The sequence below is a fragment of the Doryrhamphus excisus genome, chromosome 6, assembly GCF_030265055.1.
Source record: "Doryrhamphus excisus isolate RoL2022-K1 chromosome 6, RoL_Dexc_1.0, whole genome shotgun sequence".
Taxonomy (NCBI): Eukaryota; Metazoa; Chordata; class Actinopteri; order Syngnathiformes; family Syngnathidae; genus Doryrhamphus; species Doryrhamphus excisus.
Window position 1 is genome coordinate 12,741,699 of NC_080471.1, and position 25,870 is coordinate 12,767,568.

The 25,870-nt window shown below is 39.9% G+C and overlaps 4 protein-coding genes across 10 annotated transcripts in view; 3 read left to right on the plus strand and 1 right to left on the minus strand.

Annotated features, from left to right (window-relative positions):
• Window positions 1–6: 6 nt before the first annotated feature.
• On the plus strand, window positions 7–9,421 carry sinhcaf (SIN3-HDAC complex associated factor). Its single transcript, XM_058076124.1, has 6 exons — window positions 7–175; window positions 3,935–4,062; window positions 4,139–4,238; window positions 4,326–4,449; window positions 5,673–5,823; window positions 6,411–9,421. The coding sequence occupies exons 2-6, from the start codon at window positions 3,935–3,937 to the stop codon at window positions 6,709–6,711; spliced, it is 804 nt and encodes a 267-aa protein (XP_057932107.1). The 5' UTR covers window positions 7–175; the 3' UTR covers window positions 6,712–9,421.
• A 365-nt stretch (window positions 9,422–9,786) lies between these two features.
• kxd1 (KxDL motif containing 1) lies at window positions 9,787–12,559 on the plus strand. Its single transcript, XM_058075709.1, has 5 exons — window positions 9,787–9,927; window positions 10,220–10,348; window positions 10,420–10,572; window positions 10,663–10,709; window positions 10,885–12,559. Exons 2-5 carry the CDS (start codon window positions 10,251–10,253, stop codon window positions 11,139–11,141), a joined length of 555 nt encoding a protein of 184 aa, XP_057931692.1. The 5' UTR covers window positions 9,787–9,927; window positions 10,220–10,250; the 3' UTR covers window positions 11,142–12,559.
• A 326-nt stretch (window positions 12,560–12,885) lies between these two features.
• On the plus strand, window positions 12,886–21,161 carry ergic2 (ERGIC and golgi 2). 2 transcript variants are annotated; one of them, XM_058076589.1, is made up of 14 exons: window positions 12,886–13,033; window positions 13,411–13,540; window positions 13,611–13,719; window positions 13,799–13,845; window positions 14,824–14,891; window positions 15,265–15,305; window positions 15,670–15,771; window positions 16,092–16,184; window positions 18,293–18,348; window positions 18,425–18,523; window positions 18,597–18,694; window positions 18,783–18,945; window positions 19,183–19,262; window positions 20,858–21,161. In XM_058076589.1, the coding sequence occupies exons 2-14, from the start codon at window positions 13,435–13,437 to the stop codon at window positions 20,951–20,953; spliced, it is 1,158 nt and encodes a 385-aa protein (XP_057932572.1). In that variant the 5' UTR covers window positions 12,886–13,033; window positions 13,411–13,434; the 3' UTR covers window positions 20,954–21,161. The 2 variants fall into 2 exon arrangements, with proteins under 2 accessions (XP_057932572.1, XP_057932571.1); XM_058076588.1 differs by lacking the exon at window positions 12,886–13,033 and having other exon boundaries at window positions 13,104–13,540.
• LOC131131677 (membrane-associated guanylate kinase, WW and PDZ domain-containing protein 2-like) overlaps window positions 20,925–25,870 on the minus strand; it is a 110,105-nt gene continuing 105,159 nt past the window's right edge. For 2 of the 6 annotated variants that reach the window (XM_058076587.1, XM_058076586.1), the window contains exons 21-23: window positions 25,669–25,807; window positions 25,390–25,478; window positions 23,890–24,091 (exon numbers count right to left, since the gene is read on the minus strand). In XM_058076587.1, the coding sequence (XP_057932570.1) occupies window positions 24,035–24,091; window positions 25,390–25,478; window positions 25,669–25,807 (285 nt within the window). In that variant the 3' untranslated portion in view covers window positions 23,890–24,034. Of the gene's footprint in view, window positions 24,092–25,389; window positions 25,479–25,668; window positions 25,808–25,870 lie in introns of all 6 variants that reach the window. The other 4 variants (XM_058076584.1, XM_058076582.1, XM_058076583.1 and 1 more) reach the window with 4 other exon arrangements.

A 25,870-nucleotide genomic window follows, 5' to 3' on the forward strand; every position in this document is an offset into this window, starting at 1 on the left:
AAATGGAGGCGTGTATGTTCTGCGCATGCGTACTGTCGTCTACAACTCTCGAGTCGGGCAGACATCAACAAGAGAGCGGGTTTACGGATGCGGGCTCCATGTTCACCATATAGTCCCATTTTAACCAAACCCATTTACGGACTTTTTGGAATAACTTTACGCAACTTGCAACAAGGTAAGGACCGCGTTCTTTTTTAATTGAAATTAAGGGTGGGTTTAGACGCATAATTTAGCTCAAACTCCCGAGTTGCGTGCATGCCCTTTCAAGTGACTGTTGTGTTAAAGTTGCTGCGTAAAGTCGCAGTAAAACCGTTTCCGAACCGAAAAGGACTCGGGGTTTTTTGTGAGAATTAGTTCCATAAAATGTCTTATTAAAGAAGGTTGGCGTTGTGGTTGTTGTTAGCGCCTTTTAGCTTAAACAAGTAGTGAGGCTCTCACGCCCACCCGCCTGAACACGCGGTAGCCTTGTCAACAAAACAAGCTAGCATACTAGCTCGCTTGCTAGCCAACTAGTTCATTTAAAACACTTATTCACAAATAACAAAAATAAACAAACTAAAATGTTGTATACATGTTTTTGCAACACTAAACCGTTCACTTTCACAGTGTCGACGCTTTGAAAAAAAATCGAGGTGAAGACTAAAAAAAAGGGTTAATATCAAATCACACAATTATTTGAAGAAACTTTATTGTTAGGAGTGGGGAAATATTTGCGTTAGATTTGTGTACTTGTGTACCTCATGTGGGTGGTAAGTCTAGCCGAGCGTCGTCGAGCAAAGCGGACATTTTTAAAATGGGTGCGCATGAAGCAGGTCGTGTGCCGTGCCATGCTGCCTCGCGCAAAGTGGGCGGCGAAAACTGACGACTTGCACTTTTTCTCTCTGGAAGGAAACAAGTACATTTCCCGCCGCCTCTTGTCCTTACAGTGACAGTGGTGGGGAAGATGAGCCCTTCATTGCTGTGGACATGATTTGTGGTGTTTTAGACGGGATTGAAACAAATATTTAGCGCCGAGTCGCATCACGCCTCCTTCGCCACACTGCCTCCGCCTTTGAAGTGTGTTGCCATGTTGAGTTACGTCACACACGCTAGTCTGCTGCAGAGATCGTATGTGCAAAACGATGTCGCACTCGAGCTAGGGTTTTTGATTGACCTTGTGTTCACGATGATTTGCTTTATTTGAGCATTTCTTTTCACTGCAGTATACATTAAATATCGCAATTAATATTTCACATGTTCAAAAGGAGTAGGGCGAATAAGAGCTTTGTTTTGATAGTTGTTTTATATGCAGGCATTTTGTTCGTTTATTTGGGCCATTTTAGGTGTGTTATTGCATACCAAATGCCTTTAACTTTTAAGCAACATAGTTGAATAGTGGTATGGCTGTCTCCTTGGCACACATGAAATTGTTCCAAACTGTATTAAAACATCTCTGTGTGGAAGTTGCATGTTCTGCTTGCAAAATGCAACAGTGAAGCACACAAGTGTATACAAGAGTAAAATTGCATGCTGAGTATGATAAATTCATACTTGTAGGCAGATCTGCGTTAATATTGAAAGTCCTCCCTGCCTCTCGCACCGCCCACAACACTTCACCCCAGGAGGGCTCACCCCAGTATTTGAGAGGCACTGAGCTAATAGGAGATATTTAAATATTATTATACCGTCTACATTCAATTACACCACTTGATTCTACCGTGGCCACTTTTGGCCAACTGAAATTCATGACAGCTACATTTTTATCTTCTTCTGCTTTCTCCTTGGACCTTTCCCTTCAGGGGTCGCCACACCACCTACCATCATGTCCTTCATTACATCCATAAACCTCCTCTTTGGTCTTCTTCTACGCCTCCTTCCTGGCAGCTCTAAACACAGCATCCTTCTACCAATATATTCACTATCTCTCCTCTGGACATGTCCGAACCATCTCAGTCTGGCCTCTCTGACTTTATCTTCAAGGCCTCTAACATGTAATGCCCCTCTGATGTACTCATTCCTGATCCGATCCATCCTGGTCACTCCCAATGAGAACCTCAGCACCCTCAGTCTTTTCCTCAGTGGCACTGTCTCTAGACCAAACAAGGATATAAAAACTACATTTTTATATTCCTTTTTATTTATAGTATTTGGGTAAAGGAGGCTTTCATTCTAAACGCAACATTTGAAGTTTGTAGTATTTTAGTAAAGATTTTAATGTTTTCTACCACCCTCTAATATTTATTTATGTTTCTGTATAAAAAGCTAATACTGTAATTTTATATTGATAAGGAATGTGGTATTCATATTTGTACATTGTTCAGAAATGTATTGCTACTCGCTTGACAGTATAATGTGTAGCAAAGGTCACAGACAAATGTTTTACTGCCTTTATACTTGACCTTTACTTTATTGCAGTGGTCGTAGCATTATTCACAAACATTTTGCCGTGGTGAAATCAGCCTCCATCTTAGAGTTTACAAATAAAAATGATCCTGGCATGTGACTATGTGTGTGTAACATTGCAGGCATCGTCCACTTGAATAAATAAACACGGCACCTTAATTAGATGCCTCTTTTTCCCCTTCAGGTAAAAGAATAACAGGCGGTGCCTCTGGGTAGCTTTGTTTACCTTTCACTTATGTCCTAGACATCATTGCTATATGCACATTGCCTGCTGGGCAAAGCTGTAAAGCTGTTCTGGTGGAATTAAAAAAGAAATGTCAGGAGAGATAAAAAAATGCTAAACATTTTATGGAGGGTTGGAATAGAATATATGTGTAGTAAAATACCGATACATTGGTATCACAATACAGTAATGTTGAAATTCTGATACATTATCATCACAATACAATAATGTCATATATTCTAATTTTATTTTTCTAAATTTGCACAATTTAAAAACATATGCAAAATGTATAGTATTTAATTCGAATGAAAAAAATGCAGCTCCACAAACATGGGCTTTCCCCCCCAGTAGATGCCACATACTTTCTCCACTGTATAAAGAAATGCTGGATTTCTGCGGAAATGGAGTGTTGGAACAATTTTGAATTGCAGTAGTATTTGTTTTTCCTTTTAGTTGTGGTAATTGTTTTTAATTCTGTAAAGCACTTTGTGTATCATGTTTTTGCAGGAAAAGTGCTATACAAATAAAGTTGAGTACAAAAAAGCCAGCATACATATTTTGAGATCAAATAAAATGTGTAATGTGATCTAATTTCTGATATTTTATGGGGCTAAAATGAAATCCCTTCATGTTATTTATTTGTATTAATCCAAATATTATTTGCAACCGTTTCCACTCCACATTTGCCAAAACCCTTTCAATAGTATTCGATGTTCCATCAGAGTGTGCCCTCTGTGCATTGTGGAATCTCTGTGTGCTCCCTGTAGCTTCACACTGTCAGAAGACCCCAAGGTTTGATGGCAAAAAAAAAAAAACTCAATCTTGGGGGGCGCGGCTTTGCAGGTTTGCCGCAGTTGGTCTCACCATGTGCTGAGGAGTTTGCCTAGCAACATAACGGGATTCCTCTACAGTGGGTGTGCTCGTTGCATTTAAGTGAATTCCCACTCCTGTATTTTTTTTTTTTGCATTTCCTGCCCATAATCTGACTCCATGTCAATGCAGACTGTGCGTGCTGTATAATATTTAGGTTTACCAAAATGAAGCGTGCATCCCTTGAGCGCAGCATGGTGACATGATCTGTCTGACACGCTGTCTGACTGTTGACCTACTTCCCCCCACATCCACCAGCACCACCCCATGTGGGTCAGAGTGAGCGATGCTCTGACAAAAATTGTTTTTACTGGATGTTTGAAGGACTGTGTTTTTGACAAACATCTCATTTTGCAATCGATGTATAAATGTTTACATTAAATTAAAGCAGAATGTGAACACGAATATGGAGCTGTCTTTCAGTGGAGTTAATATCTTTAATTATTGTTTCCTTCACAGATGTTTGGCTTTCACAAGCCAAAAATGTACAGGAGTCTGGATGGCTGCTGCATCTGCCGTGCAAAGTCATCCAGCTCTCGCTTCACAGACAGCAAGCGCTATGAGAAAGACTTCAGGAGCTGTTTTGGGTAAGTGTGGACCGAGGGAGTGGCGTGAAACCAACATCAAGTGGTTTGGAACTTTTCTAATGGGATGTTTTTGCAGACTGAGTGAAACACGATCTGGAGAAATCTGCAATGCTTGTGTGCTCCTGGTGAAGAGATGGAAAAAGCTACCTGTGGGAACCAAAAAGAATTGGAACCACGTGAGTCTGTAATGATAGTCTTCCACCAGTGCTTCAAAATTAGAAAAACATAACACAACCCAAATAACTGGTCTTCTTTCTATGCAGGTGGTTGATGCCAGAGGAGGTCCTAGCCTAAAGTTAACCTCCAGGCCCAAGAAGATCAAGTCTATCACCAAGAAAGCCCGTCCGAGCCAGATCAGCCGGCTGCAAAAAGAGCTTAAAAGAAACAGTTAGTTCTGCATTTTGGTATTTTTATCCTAGGCTAGGTCTAAGAAGTTGTTTATTTCAGTCAGCGTCATGGTCTCACATTTTCCCATAGTTACTAAGTTGCAACTGTCAAACCAAACTCACATTTTTCCAAAATAGCCTTTGAAAAGACGTCCATCGATTTTCTATGCCGCTTATCCTCACTTGGGTAGCGAGTATGCTGGAGCCTATCCCAGCTGTCTTTGGGCAAGAGGCGGGGTACACCCTGGACTGGTCGCCAGCCAATCACAGGGCACATATAGACAAACAACCATTCACACTCACATTCATAGCTATGGACAATTTGGAGTCTCTAATCAACCTAAAACGCATGCACGCACAGGGAGAACATGCAAACTCCACACAGAGATGCCCAAGTGGATATTCAAACCCAGGTCTTCCTGATCTCCTGACAAACTTACACATTTGACTATTTTTTCTCCATTAAGTACGAACTGATTAATAACACAAATCTATAAAAGTGACTGATGACTAAGAAAACTTTGCAAAATGAATACAAACACAGAATCAGACACTTCAAATATGTACATGTATCACTGTATTATTCCCAAACTGAGGAAGAACATGGCAATAAAGTGTATAAAAGTCAATCAAATGCGCATGAATAGCAAGACTGTGCAAAATAAGTATGCCGAGCAAATTACACATTTCACTCACATTTCTACATTGACCACAAACTGAGAAGGAATTATGACAACCACTTTAAATCATTACAATAAGATTAAATCAAGAATTGACAAATGAATTGGGTCATTTAGTACAAACTGAGAAGAATGTGACTATTACTGACAAAACTCAATAAATACACGTCAGTATTAAGACTGCATAAAGCCATAAAATTAGGCCTTTCATTTTCATCAGTGCATCAAGTAGAAACTGAGTGACTATGACACGTATAAAAGGCAATAAATACAACTGATAAATTACTTTTTAAACATTTCATTTCAATCTCTCTAAATTAAGAGAGTCCCACCCTTTGCATATCACACCTTCTGTCCCTTTGTGTTATTGATATATGCACATTTGAAATATTTACTGCAAGCCACTCCTATCCTGGTGTACATGCCCCCCCATACAGTTTTATCTATATGACTTTATTGTTGTCATCTAAGTTAACTCTTTTTCCATACCCGGTCCCCATCCAAGAAAGCTTGGCCAACACACTGCATTACCGCTGTGTTTCAGACTCTGACGCCCACAGCACCACCTCCAGCACCTCTCCGGCCCAGTCACCCAGCTACAGCAACTTGTCTGATGACGGCTCTGACACAGAGCTTAGCCGGGGATCCGTACGCTCGCCTGTCTTCTCCTTTCTGGACCTAACCTACTGGAAAAGGTACTATTTTAAGGTTAAATATGGTTTTATTTTGAAGCTTGCTTTCTGTTGGAACAGGAAGTCTCTGTGTGCACATTATAATACTATGCTACAGTTATGTTAATGTTATAATGAGCCATAATGCGGAAGTTAATATTACAACACACATCCACATGAACCTATCCATTTTTCATGGAAGTGACCCTTTTGGATCTCCATTTTTGTTATTCCTTAACAAAAGTGGTCTACCACACGATGTCGACTTAAGTGGCTGCTTTTTAGAAGAACACTCTGGGCAGAACACTGTGGGCAGAGTACTTGATGAGTTGGTTGACCGGTTGTCCAGATAAATGGGTTTGCTATAAGTGGGTTCGACAGTAGTGTAAGATTCTTGCGTTTAATTTCAAGACCATACATAACCTCTGAATGACCAGCCTCCACATCGCCACTCTAATTCTCTCCCTCAGATCCACCTCTTCCACCCACCTCACTGTGCACTGTGCACTTCATGATGATTTTATCATTTGTCATCTCTCGTGAGGGCTGTGTCCTTGAGTTTTTAGAATGGCACTTCCAAGTTAAATTTATTACTGTTTTGTCTTGTGCAGACAAAAGGTATGTTGTGGAATCATCTACAAGGGTCGCTTTGGGGAGGTGCTCATCGACCCCCACCTGTTCAAACCCTGCTGCCGCAAGAAGCAACAGCAGCAACAGCAGCAGCAACAACAACAACAACAGCAGCAGCGACACGAAGTTGACGACGATGATGACGAAGAAGAAGAGGAAGAGGCCGAGGCCGATGAGGGCCAGGTGGCTGTCCGCCGGATGACGCCCCCACCTGAGGAGCAAACAAAGGAGGCGCCGACATGCGGGCAAAATGCAGTGATGATGTCGGAAGAAGGCTGGTAAAGTCACAAAGCTCACACATCTCTGGAAAAAAGGTCTTTTTTGTCCTTCTCAACAAGCACTTATAAGAAGGAGTCTACTCACGCCGCCTTCGACAAAGCAGCTGAAAATCTTTGGTCTTCTCCATTACAACAATGCTGGAGGTTTGTTTGTTGTATTTAGATGGTTAATGTATGAACTTTTGTGTTTTTATTTTATTTAAAATAGTCTCACCTTCCTGACAAATGGACCATTGTCTGTATTTTTTTTTTTTCTGTCGTTAGATACATGCTGGAGTTTTAGTTTGCTGGTACGTTTGAATTTCACAATGCAATAGATCCCATTTCTTCCTGAAGATGGTGCTGCTTTTAAGTTTGTCACCCAAAACAGTTAGTTAGAAATGACCTCATCCTCAAGAAAATCAGCATGCATAGTGTATATAGAATGTGAACACAACGCTGTAAAAAAAATGAGACTGTAATGAATTTTTTTCAAAACTTTTCCCCCCCCCTACCAAAAAAGTATGTGGCCTTTGACAAATAGAAAAATATTGTCTGCTACTATTGCATACTTTAAAATGAATACCGTATGTCTGTTTAATGCCATGTCTACTTTAACAGCTCTGATACAGCAGGATTTCTGTGTGAATGAGACAAAAAGTTACCACAGTCTTCATATTTTCTTGTCAAATTTTTTTTCATTGTCAGTGGAATTGTGTAGGTTATCTTTAAACGCTGACTTATTTTAACAGTGCTGTGTTCACTTTCTACACCCGCTGTAATAATCCAGGGTGACTAACAATTTCACTCACATCTGTTCAGAGAACTTTTTCATCCCGTTCCTAGTAAATGTTATTCATTAATGGCGGCCTCTTCCCGCTCACTGAGTACCGGTACACACTGCATGTGCACAGTAGCGTTAATGTGATCCACTCCCAAGTTAAAAGAGTTTGTTTGTCAACAGGATTAAGTGTCTGTGTGTTGAAATACTCCCATGGGAAAATAAGGCCTATTCACAGCTCCAACAGCAAATACACCAGCCTTACTCTTCATGTCACAGCTTATAGATGGGGGGTGTCCACAGTGCTGCTCAGGGGTCATTTTCGCCCCACAGCTCTTTTTTTAAAATCGGCATATTCTAAAAATAGAAAAAACATTAATGTGAGACACATGAGATAGCACACTCATTTGCGTGGTCACCTATAACACATACTGTAGCGAAGATGTGGGATTTCTTTCTTAGTCAATATTGACCTACATGTTGATTGTGTTTAGCATCTTTAAGCTACAATATGTATCAAAGTGGCCACTCGTCCTTCAGTTTTTCTATATGTGGCCCGCAATGGTAAAAGCTTGGACACCCCTGGTTTATAGTATTTATTCCAGATTGGTTTTGAGGAACAACAAAACAAGGGACAGTAGTTATATTTATTATTGTGGCCTCAGCAACACGTAGTGCATTTTTTTTCACCTGATGACCTGCAAGCCCACTCTCATCGAAAGATCCGATTATCTCATGCATGAGTCTACTAAATTGCATGGCCTTATATAAACTTGTAAATCTTACTTTTTATTTTTTTGGGATCAATTTCTCTTGAGCTTATTTTTGTATGTAAACAAAAAAAAAGAAAACTGAAAAACAAACGTGTCTTTGCATAACAATAACACACAATATGACAGCGAAAACACCTTATCAATCTATAGTCACTCAGCAATACGAATCAGTCATTTGTCACTCCTGGGTCAGTATAAGATAACTTTATACAAGCTGAAGTTTTATGCCATTGTCTCATAATATACCACAAATGTGTTGTGATACTCACTTGTCTGTTTATTAGGCACCCACATATCTTTTTTAATCAAATATGTGTTAAATTGTTGTGTTGTATAAGTTACTCCTAACATTCAACTTACCTGAATTTGTGTTGGCACAATTTGGATGCCTCATAGAGCTTCAAAATTACAGCTAAAATAGAAATGTGTTGTGTACTCAATAAATGCACAAGTGAGTATAATATAATTTTATTCATCAAGAGAAAGCCAAAGCACATTAGATTCACCCAATGTAAAAATAAACAATGCAGGTTTTCTATGGACACTGTCCGAGGTCATTTGTATGTATGTGTATGTTATTCCTTAAAAAAAAGAACACTAATATGAAATTTCACACGTGATGTTGTAGTTGGGATACAGCAGTGGTGTTCTGTATATAGTGGGCTAGGTTGGCCTTATGCGGCCCTGACGGGGGTTTCTTTATTTATTTATTTCTTATTTATTTCTATTGTTGCATCCCTGCTTCTCAAGTATATACTTTGAATTCTTTCCCCACTTATGCTTAATATACATTTTAATGGAAAAAAGCGATTGTAATTCTTTTGCCAGGTTTGTTTCACATGGCATCAAAAGACTGGTTGTCCATACTTGTGAAGTGTTAAATATTTATTTTGCTCATCATTTGAGTTGTGTGCAACCTAACTTATTATCTGCCGTCATCACATTAGGTGTGTGTCATGTAGCCTCGGCAGCTGGTAGACTGCAACCAAACTTGTACTCCCCCCCCCCCCCCCCCCCTTCTAGCTTGTAGCTTAGAAACGCCGCCCATCAGTAGGATCCATACAGAGCTTAGACTGCATGTACTGTTGCTATGCATTATTTCGCTTACAAGTTAGATGAAGCAGTTTTGTATTTTTTTATACATCATGTACTTTTTTTACTTGTCCCTTAATAAAAGTAATTTTGTGAGTATTACGGACGTGTATTGTGCGTGAATTTATCTCAACAACATGGCAAAAAACACCAAATGACACAATACTATCGATAGATATTCAAATAAGTATAACACAGGCCTGTTATTGCTATTTCTGCATTATTCACATTGCATCAATTTAATTGCAGTTAATGCTTATAATTTCCACCTGTGGTCATAAGCGTTGCTATGGGTTAATTCCAGTAACATTTTAACATAACATTTCTAAATATTTGCTTTTTATATGATGTAACTATAGAGCGGTGATTCTTACGTAATGGTCTACCTTTGTACCTTACCGTATTTTAAATAAAGAATGGAGTAAAAAAACAGCGGAAATGACAAATCTCGTGACCGGAAGTCACTATAACACGGAAGTACTTTGTTTTGATTTCGCAGTCAGCTGTCAATATATTTGTTTTATGTCGCCGATGCTGCCTTATTCTTCAATTGGACGAAAATACGTCGACAATTACACATTCTGTGGAACGTGAAGTATGCAATCGATATTTGTGTTATTTGTTTGTTATTGTAGATGCATTTTATCACGTCAGGCAAGGTTCAGTTTATCATCGCTGTACAATTAATGCAAAAGTCAAATCCATCGGCAGATACGGTTGGATATTTAAACATAGTATGTGACTCTAAGTGGTAAGCGTTTTGTCCCTAAACCAACTGGGAATTCTTCCGGACTCTTATAGTATCATTGTTTAGCTGTCAAGACACTCGATGGCGTCGTTACAGACTTTATGTCAGTGCCCTTTTGTGTGTGTAATTCTGTTCCTAGATCTGTTTGCAGCTTATCTTCGTCTTTCATCATGGAGGAGCCCAAAGCCTCCGACGTGTTCTGCAACAGGATGCTGAGCATGGTGAACTCTGAGGACGTCAACGCCATCATCCAGGCTCAGAGACACATGTAAGTAACAGTAAAGGCATGACCAATGATTCAGTTTCATTGGTCATTATTTTACATATTTCCTCGAACAGGCTTGACCGCTTTGAGAAAACCAACGAAATGCTGATCAATTTCAATGGGCTGTCAAATGTGCGGCTGCAGCAAATGAATGAACGCTTTCTGAACCACACACGTACACTTGTGGAGATGAAGAAAGATCTAGACAGTATCTTCCGAAGGATCAGGTATAGGACTTTGTAAATCTGTTAAAGTGCAGAAACACACATGCAAACATATCAAACCTCAGATTATTGCTCTTTTTTTTGCCTCTTTAGGACACTGAAAGGGAAAATTGGCAAGCAATATCCTGAAGCTTTCAGTAGTAAGTCAACATTTTTAACTTCATACTATGCTTAATGGGGGAATCCATTCAATTCTCCTCCACTTATCTGGGTCTTGCTCGTGGGCCAGCAGTCTCAGGTCAAATGAATTACAATGAGGTCTGACATCAGTTTTGAAGCCTCCAAAACAAACTCTACCTATTTTTCTCTTTACAGACATCCAAGAGTCGCCCATCTTGGAGGATGATGATGACGACTTCGACCCGGCTCCACCTAGTGGGGCCACGACGATCACAACAGCCACCTCGGGCCAGAGCACAGACTCCTGCGACACCAGCCCGGACGTCGTCTCACCCACCGTGAGTAGATGTTCCGAAGAGCTTTCTCAAGAACTACCGGACATGCCCACCTCTGACGCTCATCACACGGCCGGCCTCCAGGACGAGGGTCCAGACTCTGTGCCAGCCGAGTAGTGTTAAGAGTGTGGATGGACTTGAATTATGACAACTGGCTTGAACATTGTTGTGTTTTTTTATACTGTTTCTTTAGTAATTGCAGTGTTTGACAGCATGTTTACTTTGTCTGCTTATCCGGTATGTTATTTTAATTCATTTTATATTTAGAAATCACCCTGAAGGAAATATTGTGATGCCATTTCCCATGTAAAGGTACTGTTCACTCTAAAATGTTAGTAATGGAGGATGATGTTATAATGCAAACTTTGGTGTCACAATCATGGAATATAGTATACTCAACCACTTCACTGTCCATTCATAAAGCCTCTGGTATGTCCAAAATAAATAGCCACATGCACAGCCTGTTTAAGTTTAAAAGAAAATATACATATTTTTCTAGCCACATGCTTCATGGTACAGTCTATACACTTTTTTTCAAGTTTCTGATGGGATTGTAATGCAAAAGTCCTCCCATTAGATTTAGGAATGTTATGATGACTAGTCATGTTACAATAAAACCATAAAAAAGAGAAAAACTTAGACATTTAAATGAGAACAACATCAACAAAACAAAACACATCAAAATACTTTGTTTATTTTTGTATATAAATATACAAACATAATTTGGGAATTTAATAATTTAAAACAATCTACAAATAATTGTTTAATAGCCTCCATCACCTTAGGGTGCAAAGTCAAAAAGAAAAGTGGCATAGGGGCACCATAAATAGGGCGGAAAAAGTGGGGTACCAGCAAATAGGAGTGGCAAAGCAAAAAAGTGCATGAAGAAAAGCAAACAAAAAGGGTGTCAATATGTGTTTTTTTTTGTAGCCTACAATATAGCCAGTCTGTGGTGGAAGTTAACCGATTACCTTAATGCCCACAATGACATAAGATAGCAAAGTGTTTACGTGTTGTGTTCGCTTACATCGCACTCCTTTTCAACCAACATTTAATCAGTGCAGGTAATTGTTTACCGTTTAATACAAACAGATTTAATACAAACAAAAAATTGTAGCATTGTTGCTAGGCAACTGTTTCCTTAGCTGTTAGCTTGGCTTACTAGCAGTTGTCAGCACTTGTAACTCCTTTGCAGAGCCCGCCCCATGGCATAGGCGAACTCAGCACCTGCTGAGGGCCCCGTGACCTGTAGGGGCCCCCCAAGAGCATGGTGGTTTGTTTATGAATCCAAAACTGCTTTTGAAAAGTAAGGCAATTCCATGCTAAATGTCCTCCACACACCTTATAATTTGAACTCCTGAAGCATGCCTCATTTTTATAGGATGCTACTCCGATGCTCAGCGGACTGGAATCTGTGGTGCTCCCACATCTATGTCCCATAGACATAGATGCTGCATCGAGTGGGTTTGTCACCTCCTGCTTCACTCAACTTCGCCGCCATATTGGATGTGTCAAGGTTGTGCTGTAAATGAATACTACAGTAATAATCTATTTACTTTCACAAATCGCCTTTCTGCAAATAAATTTAACTGCGCTGTAGTGTCAGTGTACTTACTTTCATAAATCGCCTTCCTACAAAGAAATTTAGATAAATTATGAAATAGTTAAGCACCAAAAACAATCACATTGTAGAAAAACAAAAACAATCATATTGTTTTTGGAGCCTGTTTCCCAAGTATATTAGTGCGTGTGTAAATGTACAAATTAACCTACATTTCTTTGTAGCAATGCGCTTTATGAAAGTAAGTAAATTTAATTATATCTATTTACGGCGCAGCCTTGGCACATCCAATATGGCGGCGACATTGACCTACAGCTTAGCAGACATGCGGCGTCTACCTCTGTCTATGGGTTTTCTCACCTCAAAGTTAAAATACTGGAAAAATACTCTGAACTGTTAAACTGGGAAGGAACGGTGGGCAAAACGCGATAGTCTCCCTGTGAAAACGGTAGGTTTGAACTTGATAGGTATGAATTGTGCACCAGTCCGCGTTGTTTGCTGGCATCTACCGCCAGAGGGCGCAAAGTCAAAATGTGTGTGGTTTTCTTCCTGAAACAAAAGCTGTTCCGTAGCTTTCCTCTTTTCGATTTCCTCATTGCTTCCCCCCATAATTCATTAAAGCAAATTCGATCGTTGGCGTTCCCGGCAACCTTAAAATTACTAACTAATCCCGACCGCTCACTCGTTGTCACGTTCTACTAAGCTTGCTAGCTAGCCTCGCTCCCGGCTTGCTAGCAAGTAGCTGTTATGGTGTTATACGTCAGTACGTCAAGTTGACTCGCCGAAAAAGACAAAGTCGTCAAACAACATTCATTTTTTGAACAGGGCGATGTCTGAACGTTCACTAAGATGAGGAGACTAAACAAAAAGAAAGCTTTAACGCTGGTTAAAGAGCTTGACGCCTTTCCCAAAGTCCCCGAGAGCTACGTGGAGTCATCAGCCAGCGGGGGTACAGGTAAGACGACCACAATCAGCAGTCTGCACCCTATAAATGTATTATTTTCAAACCCTTTCCTTTTGTTTAGTGTCTCTGATTGCATTCAGTGCCATGGCTATTTTAGCCTTCTTGGAATTTTTCGTGTACAGAGACACATGGATGAAATATGAGTACGAGGTAGACAAAGACTTCAGTAGGTGAGAGCTCAAATACAGCCATGTTCAAAGACAGCCATGTTATTTCTTCTGAAATGTATTTTGTTCTGTTCCGCTGCAGCAAACTGAGGATAAACATTGACATCACAGTGGCCATGAGGTGCCAGTGTAAGTAATTCCATTTGAAGTAGTATTCGATACACACACGGACACTTCATTAGCAACAGTATATGAGATTAGGCTATATAGCTATATCAGTATGATACAGTGCACTTCTCCAACTATGATGACATATTGTTCATTCATTCATTCATTCATTTTCAACCGCTTTTCCTCACGGGGGTCGCGGGGGTGCTGGAGCCTATCCCAGCTGTCTCTGGGCGAGAGGCGGGGTACACCCCGAAAATTGTGAAATTATTGTTTTATGTTACATACACACTTAAAAGTTCTTTTGGTTTTCTATGTATAAATCTTGGGGAGAAATATGGTTTTAAGTTAAGAATTAGGATTTCATAATAATTTTATCTTAATAGTTTTCCACACATAAAAGTATTTCACTTTTTTATTTTTATTTATCACTTAAGTACATTTCACCCCCAAAAAATCTTATACTAGTTATTATTTAGAAAAGCAAGTACATTAAAGCAACATTAAAAATTATGGCAAAAATTAATTCATTCATTCATTTTCAACCGCTTTTCCTCACGAGGGTCGCGGGGGGTGCTGGAGCCTATCCCAGCTGTCTCTGGGCGAGAGGCGGGGTGCACCCTGGACTGGTCGCCAGCCAATCACAGGGCACAGATAGACAAACAACCATTCACACTCACATTCATACTTATGGACAATTTGGAGTCGCCAATTAACCTAGCATGTTTTTGGAATGTGGGAGGAAACCAGAGTACCCGGAGAAAACCCACGCATGCACGGGGAGAACATGCAAACTCCACACAGAAATGGCAGAGGGTGGAACTGAATTCAGGTCTCCTAGCTGTGAGGCCTGCATGCTAACCACTCGACCGCTGTGCAGCCCATATTGTTAATGAATAAAAAATGAACACAAATATTTTTGTAAAGGAGAATGTGATTGTGCAAGCGTAGCTGATGTCGCCAGTGTGTGTACTACATGTTTGTGTTTTTGATTTGCAGATATTGGTGCAGATGTTCTGGACCTGGCTGAGACCATGGTGGCTTCTGATGGTCTTAAATATGAACAAGTGAGTAGTTAAATGTTTCTATGGACCTTCACAAGTGTTTGGAAATTATTTCATTTAATGCTGTTTAAAAAAAAAAAAAGGCTAGGTTTTTCCTGTTTCCTCTTTCACTCGATCGATAAAACTATGTGCTGTACATACGATATAGTATTTCTTCTTGCTCTACTTTAATGAATGTTAATTGTCAAACACTCTCATTCAATAGCACGAGCAAATGTGTTCAAACTTTTGATTTGTGTATGGTATTTAGTACAACTGTAAATTGTATATCATTTAAGAAACCCCAGAAAACCCAAAAGAACGACAAATATGTGTGGTTGAATGTTCTTTCACACCTTTCATTCTTTAATGAATATTTTTCCTCCCTACATTTTAGGTAAATTTTGAGTTGTCGCCACAACAAAGACTATGGCACATGTAAGTTGACATGGCATCTTTCAACATCAAATAAGTAGCGTAAAACATGAAATAAAATGTTTTGCATTTTTAAGCATGTATTTACTGTTAATAATATATGCTGATAAAACAGACTTCCATGATTTTTATTGGATATTGAGTGAAACAGGTCTAACAGGTCATTGTTTACAGTGTTGACTCTTCTTCCGAGTGACTGCATTTTTGGGATACTTTAGAAGTGTAACACGGAAGCACTGTGAATTATTAACATAAGAACAGAAGTAGCAAAGTTAGTGAAACACAAAGTTTTGAGTTACTGCCAAACACCCAAGCACAGTGCATAACTGATAATTCACCCGTCTGTATGCTTTTGAAACTTCTGTAGGACACTTCTTCACGTACAGGAACGTTTAAGAGTTGAGCACTCCCTGCAGGATTTGATCTTCAAGACTGCGGTAAAAGGAGCTCCAGCTGCTCAGTCTAGCAGGTGCTAATCTCTCTGACGAAACAGAATTTTATTGTATTTTGCACCATGAAATGATTTACTATTGCAGCAGAATGGAGTGCTGTCTGTGGCTCTAACCAATAGAGATGCTGTTCGTTTAGTCTAAACATGTTCGCAAGTTTACGAAATAACTCCCAAAGCAGCACTATAAATAATGCTAGACATGTTTTTATGCGTGCACAATTAAATCACAGCTGTGATAAAGTATTTATTAGGAATGTAGTAAAACAGCACCAATTTGGAGTCACGAATACAGTTTAATACTTTGTATTAAACCAGTGTTGTTGTTGTTGTTTTTATAGTGTGGACGGCAGCACATCTTTGACTGCCTGCAGGATTCATGGACATCTGTATGTCAACAAGGTGGCCGGAAACTTTCACATCACAGTTGGCAAGTATGTATACACACACGCACACTCATTGATCATGTTGTGTATGCCACTGTGGAATACATTGCATTTGCTTTTATGGTCCATACTATATAGTATCATATAAAAGGCAAGAATGCCTACAACTATAAACCTCAGAGATTCCACAGTACTGGATTGGAAGTGTGTTGTCCTAAATCAAGCTTTTATGATGCTGAATGGAATTTAAGCATTTTTTTTATATGTGCTTTTACTAATCCACACTGGGAACAAATCGTTGTTTATCTGTAACTTTAATGCTAATGAGCTGGCCTGTCTTGGACAGTGTGTGTCTCCAACTATTTTTTTTTACTTGATCCACATTTTACATATACAGGAACTCTACACGTAAAATAACATAATGGTTACCAAATAGCGCATGCAGAAATGTAACAATGTCACAAACATTGGCAATACTGGCATAGCTATGTGAACTATAGTGCTAACTCTACACTCGCATTTTAAGAGCAACATCATGCTTCGTAGCCTACTGGCTGAAGGAAAAACAAAATGATCAAACCTACAGCGGCCACATCTGGAGCCGACTGAGGGATAGTGGTCTTTGTTTTAATATGTATAGCAAAGCCTTTCCTGAAGATTTTTTTTTGTTTGGTTGATGTAAACAAACCATCACCAAACCGGACCCAGTGAGAGCCCTGGCTTGCTCAAAAGTAAGAAAAATTTATAAATAATAGATAGATAGATAGATAGACTTCCTTTATTGTCATTGCACAAAAACACAGTAGTGAAATTGCCAACGAAATGTCGTTGCCTGGCTCCCATATAATAACAGACACAAAAGAAGATAAGTAATAATAAATAATAACAATAATAATAATGTGGAGAATAAATAGACGCCAAATATGAACAACATAATGTAAAGTGCAGCGTGAACAGTAAATTGCCCAAATAATTTAAATAATTAAAATAAATAATAATAATGTAAGTAAGATAGAGGGGCTTATTTGGCATTGAGCAGTCTGATGGCCAGATAAAGCCAACATTTAAAAGTGACTGGGCGGAACAAAACAAAAACAGGAATTGTGTGACAAATTCAGGCAAATCTCAAATACAACAATAACAAGAAAATGTGGAACTTTAAGAGCCTGTGCTGTTGCAGCTTTTCTGTAAAGAGACACTTAAAGTGTAGCATTTGGATAAATAAAGCTTTAACATCCACCTTTTCAATTTACAAAAAAACCCATAAAAAACAAATAAATGATGTCTCAAGAGCCTACTCAAATGTTCACATTCCATTAGCTGTGAAAAAATGCAGAGTATACAGTCCCTGACTTATCCACCAGCAAAACAGTATTTTTGTGGAACAAAGTAACTAACAGTAAAATCAGTAAAAAGTCCTTTTAGGATGGTTGAAATAACCATTATTTAACAAAATAGTGATATCAATTTGAAAATACCTGCAATATCACAGTACTACTTTTGTAGTATACAAAAGGACCTTCGCATTGCTTGCTAGCGGCAGGTCCTCATAGTGTCTCGCTAAGTGGAGTCGCAGATTTGTCGTGTTTCCCGAATACTTTATTCAGGCACGACAAATTTTACGGCATGGGTTTTGTCAATTTCTGTGTAGAAATCCAAAATGTGTCCACATTTCAGCCTTGTACGCCGCAGGGGCCGCTGTTATGTGCTCGCATTCTGCCATGTTGAACTGTGTTTATGTGTGAGGACGTTTCACTCGTGAATCTCGTTAAATGTCCTTGCCTAATTGACTACGTAAGTGCTGCCACCTAACCATCGGAGGTTTAAATTAAAATCAGAAATGAACCTTTGCCGTGTCTGCACTTGAATAAATACCATATACAGTCTGATAAATGCCTAAAAATATCCATATCATACTTTTTAATATCGATACAGTATCGTGGAACGAAGTATCGCAATATATCGCCGAAACAATATTTTCTTATACCCCTAGAAAATAAAAACATTGTCAAAGCGCTTTGAGTGCCTTGCAGGTTGAAAAGTGCTATACAAGTAAAAGACATGAATTTTTCATATTAGGCTGACCTTTAATAATATGTTTGTGCTATCACTGTACTCTGTATACATGTACTATCACATTCTTTTTTTCTGCACAGGTCCATTCCGCACCCCCGAGGGCACGCCCATCTAGCAGCTCTCGTCAGCCATGACAGTCAGTTTGCCTACTTTGTTTACTTAGTTTGTTGTCAAAGTCACTCTGGCTCGACTTGTTTGTGTCTTCATTGTAGGTTTTAACTTCTCTCACCGCATCGACCACTTGTCTTTCGGAGAAGATGTCCCGGGCGTCATCAGCCCCCTCGACGGCACAGAGAAAGTCACCACAGACTGTAGGATGTTTTTCTGTTAGCACATCTTAGCAGTCTTTTTCTTGTCTCTGAGGTAACGTTTTGTTTTGTTCAGCTAACCACATGTTTCAGTACTTCATCACCATTGTTCCCACCAAACTGAACACCTACAAGGTCTCGGCCGACATGCACCAGTACTCAGTCACAGAGAGGGTAGCTCCTTATTTGTAAAAACATCATTGCTCACAACAGCGTGAAAGTGGCTTTTTTTTCATGGAGAGGATGTGCTTGTCCCCTGCAGGAACGAGCCATAAACCACGCTGCAGGCAGCCATGGCATCTCAGGGATCTTCATGAAGTACGACATCAGCTCTCTGATGGTGAAAGTCAGCGAGCAGCACATGCCGCTTTGGAAGTTTCTCGTCAGGCTTTGTGGTATCGTCGGAGGCATCTTCACCACTACAGGTACACCGTTGTATTTCTAAATGTTGTGAATGTTTAAAATGCTTGTAATTTAATTGTTTTAACCAAAAAATATATAATTTCACATAAAAACAAAACTTTTTTTTTTCTACCAAACTTAATTTAGTTTCTTTATTTTGTAATTGTACTGTAATACTGCCAGCCCTTTTGTGTTACAAAGTAAAATTGTAATTTAAATTGAGGATATATGTATATATGTAAGAATATTCTTTGTTGCAGGCATGCTCCACGGCATGGTGGGCTTCTTGGTGGACGTGGTCTGCTGTCGTTTCCAAATGGGAATCTACAAACCTCTCAAGGTACTTCCATTTATAGATTGAGTAGGGATATATGGTAATGGTACACATTAAGTAAGGGACAGGAAGTGTACCTGCCTCGTGATATAGCCACACCTCTTCTCTGTAAATAAATGCAGTGCAGTCCAGTGTTTTGCTAGCGGGAGTCATGGCCAAGGACAAGTGGGACAACTATTAATGCTACACTGCAACCTATAAGGCACTTTTATTTTCTATCATTCTTTATCTATGCCGCTTAATTAGTATTAGAGTCACTGGGGGATGCTGGAACCTATCCCAGCTGACTTTGGGGTACACCCTTGCCAGTCATTTACTTATAGACAAACAACCATTCCCACTCACATTCATACCTATGGACAATTTAGAGTCGCCAATTAACCTAGCATGTTTTTGGAATGTGGGAGGAAACATGCATGCGGAGAACATGTAAACTCCACAGAGATGTTCAATGGAGATTCAAACCCAGATTTTCTAGATTTCCTGACTATGCGGCCAACATGCTAACCACTTGGCCAATATGCGGCACTTAAATTTCCAAATAAACAATAATAAAAAAAATAAAAATTAAACATTAACATTAATAAACATTAATAATTCACACTGATCACCGTTGCTTACCGTTGTACTTTCATAAAACGAAAATTATTATTATTTTTTAATTATTTTATTTAATTATTTTTATTGGAGCAGCATAGTTTCATTTGAAAAATCACTAAAACTAAGCAGATTTTTTGTTTTGTGCTGTACTAAAAATAAACCAAACAGAGCCCTTAAAACAGAGGTATATACCGAACCATAATTGTGGCGAACTGTTATACTAGAATTTATGAATGGATCCTAAAGGGGAACTATTATGCTTTTTCCACTTTTGTGACCTATAAATGTAGTTAGAATGTTGTATTCTCGTGTTAAATGATGCCAAAGTTTCAGATAATGAGGTTTGCACATTTGGAAGTGAGTCCTGAAAGACGTTTGGGATGACTCAAAATGCTCAGTTGTGAAAGGCATGGTAAAACAGTTTCTTTGTGACGTCACAGAGGTGTGTGTTTATTTTATGCAAGTCATGGAGCAAAAGTGCTTGCATACAGGGAGTGGGGTTGCTAATGGTTTTCCACCACGATTAGCGGGCACATTCGGTTACCGATGTTGTAGAAAACGGAAACGCTAAAATACTAAAGCTATTTACCATTGACGTCTTCGGAAAGTTCAGACTGTGCAGTCTCCAGTTCCGGATCGGGTTCTGAATCCAACACATGTGACCGTATGTTAAAGGCCGACATTTTAAAAGGATAAAAATGTATTATTAACTCCTATACTGACTAACCGGAACTCCTTTTAATTACTCGCTGGTGTGACCAACCACAGCGTAGTGGGCTGTGAGTGGAATACATTAAAACAGACTGTTTTCGTGGGAACCACAGAATCCAAAGAAATACAGCTGAATAGGTGCAGATTCTGGAGGAACTATAAAGCTTTGTGTAGCTGCTCTATAGGAGACCACAACTCGATACAAATTGCCGAAAAATGAGCATAATAGGTTCCTTTTAATTTACTAAAACCTGTCCTCTTACATATGTTCTTTTGTTGCATTATATCAGGAGGAGGATCCCGTGAATATGCAGCAAGCAAACCATCAAGCTCCGCCTCCTGCAGATTCAAACTCAGTCGTGAGTCACCTGACATCGCCGTCATGAATGTGCCCTTTGGGGGAAAAAAACTAACAAAAAAACCCCAAAACAATTCACAAGCAAAGCAAACTGACAATGTTTGAAGGTGGAATACAAACTAATACCACACACACACAAAAGGTGCCTATGTGTAAATGTTTATTAAATCAAATCTTCATTCTTTGTTCGATATCGTCTGTATCATCATGACAAGTAAACAATCTCTCATCCACCATGTCAAGACTTTATTTGACAGTATTTCAGAATATCTTTCGGTAAACAAGTTTTTTTTTTTTTGTGGTTTGTTTTTTTAAACATTTTTTTCATAGCAAAATGTAATATATCAGTACTGTCGCATTTCATAAAAATAGTTAATGTCTTTGAAACTACAGTATCAATGATACAGTAAACCATATTTGTAGGAATACAGCTGTACAAGGTGAAGCAACACCAACACATGGATGCTTGATCTCAATGCAGGTTGGGAATGGCCATTGCTCTTCACAGGTTTTTTCTTTTTTCCTTTACAGTTTATAAAATGACTCACAACAGGCAGGGAGGCCGGGCAAAGGTGTGTGTGTGGAGATGGAGGACATTTTCTCACATTTGACCTTTTGTCCATACCTTTGCAAACAGCCTAATAACTTCTTAATGCGCGTCACAAACCAGCTTTGTCCAACTGAGACATGATATGCGTGAAGATCAGTCTAGCGAACACAGTTGTGCAAAAGTCTTGGGCCATCAAGTTTTTAAGGTAACCTCCACTTTGACACTACATTTTTGTTAATTTGTTTATTCCATAGTCCATGGTTGTTGAGCATGCACTGAAATCGTTAACTAACAATAAGGCTGACACTTAAAAATTAAGCAGAAATTACTTCAATTGAAAATAATCATCAAAACACTGATATTGGCCAAAGACTTTTTACACTTTTTATCTCAGATAAACATGCTGCGTTCAGGCACATCCAAAATCTCAACAAACAAAATACTTTGACTGCAGTTTAATTAGTGTTTTGGTAAATGTGATAAAAACAACAAGCACAACCTCTAAGGGGGAACACAAACTTTCACTTTGAAGCAAGGAAGAGTTAAGTTTTTTTTACCTTCATAACTATCATAAATGTGTAAAATAAGTTAAGCACTGTAGTAAAAATTAAAGCTAAAAAAAAGCTTAACCTTGTTGATGTAGTACTGCTTGTTTTGTTTTTAAGCTTTAGTTTGGATTTAAAATGCTCCCATTAGAAATAATGGAAAAAGATCCGTTCCTGGGTCAAACTGTCACCATCATAACACCGCTATTAACTGTAGACGTAACCAACAGACGTAGACGTAACAAACATCTAACATGTTAACATTCTTAACTCACTCATGTAATGAAAAGGCGAGTCGTCCCATGCATTGTTTTAACTTAGAGGGTTAGAAGTGTAAAAAGAAGTTAACTAAATTTAAAAAGTTTTTCAGACCTTGTTGAGGCCCCTTTTGGAATAACCGCCACAAAAAGCTTTCCTTTTAAGCTTTTCTATGAAGAACCTAATTTTGCTGTATTTTTACAATACTGCTAATGTACAATGAAGAATTAAGATAGTGGAGCAAATCAGGGTCCCAACAAGTCCAACATGGTGTCATGTCCTATTGTCGCCATGTTACATTTATTATTAACAGTCCACCTAGGAAGTGAAATTGTCAAATAAAAAAGCACCAAGAATGTTAATCATGAATATTATAAGAATGAAAGGTAATGCTACAACAACACTGACATAAGACGCTGTACACTAGCTTTAGTGACGTCGTACTGCACTGTAGAGGCGTTGCTGATATGTGTCGCTGTCAAAAACTCCCAAATTAGTTTTGAGTAAGGCACTCCGCCCTCCCCTGTCCATCATCTTCCTCACACTTACTGATGCCCCTCTCCCACAGTGGTGTGGTACACATAGCACAGTTAAAAAGGCATAGAAATGAGGAATATAGACCTGGACGATGCTTTCTGTTGTTGGAGCTTTAAATGAATACAAGACAGGTTTATAATAATAATAATAATAGTGCACAATGACTGCATGGTTATGATTGAGTTGTGTACATAACTCAGAGGTGTGTGTTCTTACCGACTTCAGTTTCATAGGAAAAAAACCCAGAAGTGGTCCGCTTGTTTTCGGATGTCATGCACAAAACCTCCTGTAGGGGGTCGCCATCTTGGTGACATGTCTGATATGTTGCGGAGGCCCAGGTAGGAGAATTGGATCCTACGTTATGGTGTTTCTCCGCTTCTTCTTCTTCTTCTTCTTTTTCTTTGAATAAAACACCACATGTACATATTGTTGACATCTTTACAGTATATACTTGGAGGCGTGTCCACCAAAAGTCTTATCTGGTCTCCATCGGGGTCTACGCTCTATGTTACAACAGCTGTGAGAGTTCTGCTCTTTAAGGTGGTGGGTGTAATAATCATCTCATGAATGAATGAATGAGTGGATGGAGAGGAAATAGGTAAGCTTTGTCCACAGGATCCTTTCTATCTGCTGACAGTGGAGGTCCAGGACCTCAGGGTGCCAGGCAGCTTATCTGGCCCAGGCATGTTCCAAGTACCCGCACTCCTTGCAGGTGGTTCTTCTCCGCTTGTAGAGGGGCAGCAGAACCCGACGTGGCCACCGGGCCGCTCCTCCTCTCTGTGGTAAACGCCTCTGGACAGCAGCCTCTCCTGGAGGCTCACATCTCCAGCAGCCAGAGGGGCTCCGTTGGAAGTGACGTTCACATAAGGGTCCCAAGGCCAGAGAGTGCCCACCACCTGGGTGTTCATACCCTTTCTGTCACAGCAGGGGGAGCAAGCGTCCCTCTGTCGCTCTCTTATGTCAGCAGGCCTCCCCAGGACAGCTTTAGGAGGCAAAACCCGAGGCTGCCTGTCCGACGGCTCTGCAGACCCCCTGATGGTGGACTTCTGCTGGGTGGACCTGCCACCTGCGGCCCCTCGAGTTGAGGAGCTGTGATCTGTCACTTGCAGAGCTGTGTCCGCCGTCATGCACGCTGTGGCCTCTAGAGGGAGCTGATGAGGGGAATCCAGGGATGCGGCCGGATGGGATGAAGGCAATGGACTCTGGTGGGCTTCCAGGGTCACTTCCTGCAGGGTAGAGTGGATTGTAGAAAGGGCATCCCAGGGGCTGACACAGTCTGTTGGAAACCAGAGACAGGAAGTGTGAAGGAAGGAAAGAAAGAATCACTACATTTGCATGCAAAGTATTGGGACACCTGGACGTTCCAACTAAAAACACCTTAAATGTTCAATATGGGAAGCAAACTCAAATGTTGTGGAAATGTGTGTGTGTGCATGTGTGTGTATATCGTCACACAAAAGTCATCATGCATGACATCCGGTCCACATAATTTCCTATCTTGTACATAATTTCAGTGCATTTTTTGACCTCACCAAATTCATTCATTCATTTTCTATCCCAGCTGTCTTCGGGCAAGAGGCTAAGTACACCCTGGACTGGTCGTCAGCCAATCACAGGGCACATATAGACAAACAACCATTCACACTCACATTCATACCTATGGACAATTTGGAGTCGCCAATTAACCTAGCATGTTTTTGGAATGTGGGAGGAAACCGGAGTACCCGGAGAAAACCCACGCATGCACGGGGAGAACATGCAAACTCCACACTGAGATTGCCGAGGGAATTTAACACTCTTGACTGGCATAAAAGTGTAAAAATAAGCCAACCACAGTTTAAAAATTTATAAATAAGTATATAAATAATAATGAATAAATCATGCAAGTGCGGTTTACAACACAGATCCCACATATCATGTGATAATTGTGGCAAAAGAAAGCCAAATAAAAAGCTAAATGTGTGACTTACTCCCTTTTTAGCCATTTTGGGTCTTTATAAATTGACAGCAGAACATAGGGTGGTTTTGGACAATGGACAATTTGGAGTCGCTAATTAACCTAGCTGTTTTTGGAAAAAAACAGAGTACCCGGAGAAAACCCACGCATGCACGAGGAGGACATGCAAACCCCACACAGAGATGGCCGATGTTTGGAATTGAACTCTGCTCTCCTAGCTGTGAGGTCTGCGCGCTAACCACACGACCGCCGTGCAACCGACCTCACCAAATGTATAATAAAAATGAGAAAGTCAGTTAAAAGAGAAGCAATATGTTTACGCTAGCCAAAGATCCTCTATATGACAGGAGCTTTTAAAGACCTACTCCAAAAGGGCCGGTCAATGATCAATGATATGGCAGTGTTCATCTGATTGTCAAAGATCCTCTATATGCTCTACTGTTTCCTATGTAGTGCTTAGCATAGATTGCATTCCTAGTTGAGTGTATAGAGTAGAAACAACATATATTTTCAAACAGCAATATAAACACAGTATTGTCCATGCATGAATCCAAAATCATGCAAACGACACGACTCAGCATGGCGAGAAGAAAGAAGACATGCAGCTTGGCACAAACCGTGTCTTTAGAGTGGCCCATTAGGAAGAAATAGGGGGAGCTTAGTGTGTCACCTTTCATGCACATGGACAGGTTGGAAGGTACCATTCCTGAGGGAAGGTAAGTAAAAAGCCGACAGTAGATGCCAGTCATTCCACTCAAAAAAATATTTGCAATTATTGACAGTAGAAGACCATGAAGACAAATATTAATAATAGAAAGCAATGCTTGTTAATCTACGGAGGAAAGACAGGTGTTAATCGGTTATGTGAGCGCGAGTAAGAGTGAACCAACACCCACCATATTCAGGCACCTGTCCCGTGCCTCTTTTTAGCAGCAGTCTGACCCGCCTGCCCCCGGCCTTGATGAGCTCAATGGCTCGGGCGTGAGTCATGTCCCGGGTGCTGTCCCCATTAATCTCTATGATCTGATCCCCCACCTGAAGAAAACACACACTCACTTAACAGCTTTTCTATCCAGTCAGAAAAAATTACTGTTACTG

Excerpts from the sequence above, each read along its gene's own strand:
- ergic2 (XM_058076589.1), top strand. The coding sequence starts at position 13,435 with ATGAGGAGACTAAACAAAAAGAAAGCTTTAACGCTGGTTAAAGAGCTT. Across the intron at positions 14,892-15,264 it reads ATGGTCTTAAATATGAACAA|GTAAATTTTGAGTTGTCGCC; the intron begins GTGAGTAGTTAA and ends CCTACATTTTAG. Across the intron at positions 16,185-18,292 it reads TTTCACATCACAGTTGGCAA|GTCCATTCCGCACCCCCGAG; the intron begins GTATGTATACAC and ends TTTTCTGCACAG.
- kxd1 (XM_058075709.1), top strand. The coding sequence starts at position 10,251 with ATGGAGGAGCCCAAAGCCTCCGACGTGTTCTGCAACAGGATGCTGAGC. Across the intron at positions 10,349-10,419 it reads ATCCAGGCTCAGAGACACAT|GCTTGACCGCTTTGAGAAAA; the intron begins GTAAGTAACAGT and ends TTCCTCGAACAG. Across the intron at positions 10,710-10,884 it reads ATATCCTGAAGCTTTCAGTA|ACATCCAAGAGTCGCCCATC; the intron begins GTAAGTCAACAT and ends TTCTCTTTACAG.
- sinhcaf (XM_058076124.1), top strand. The coding sequence starts at position 3,935 with ATGTTTGGCTTTCACAAGCCAAAAATGTACAGGAGTCTGGATGGCTGC. Across the intron at positions 4,063-4,138 it reads GACTTCAGGAGCTGTTTTGG|ACTGAGTGAAACACGATCTG; the intron begins GTAAGTGTGGAC and ends ATGTTTTTGCAG. Across the intron at positions 5,824-6,410 it reads GACCTAACCTACTGGAAAAG|ACAAAAGGTATGTTGTGGAA; the intron begins GTACTATTTTAA and ends TGTCTTGTGCAG.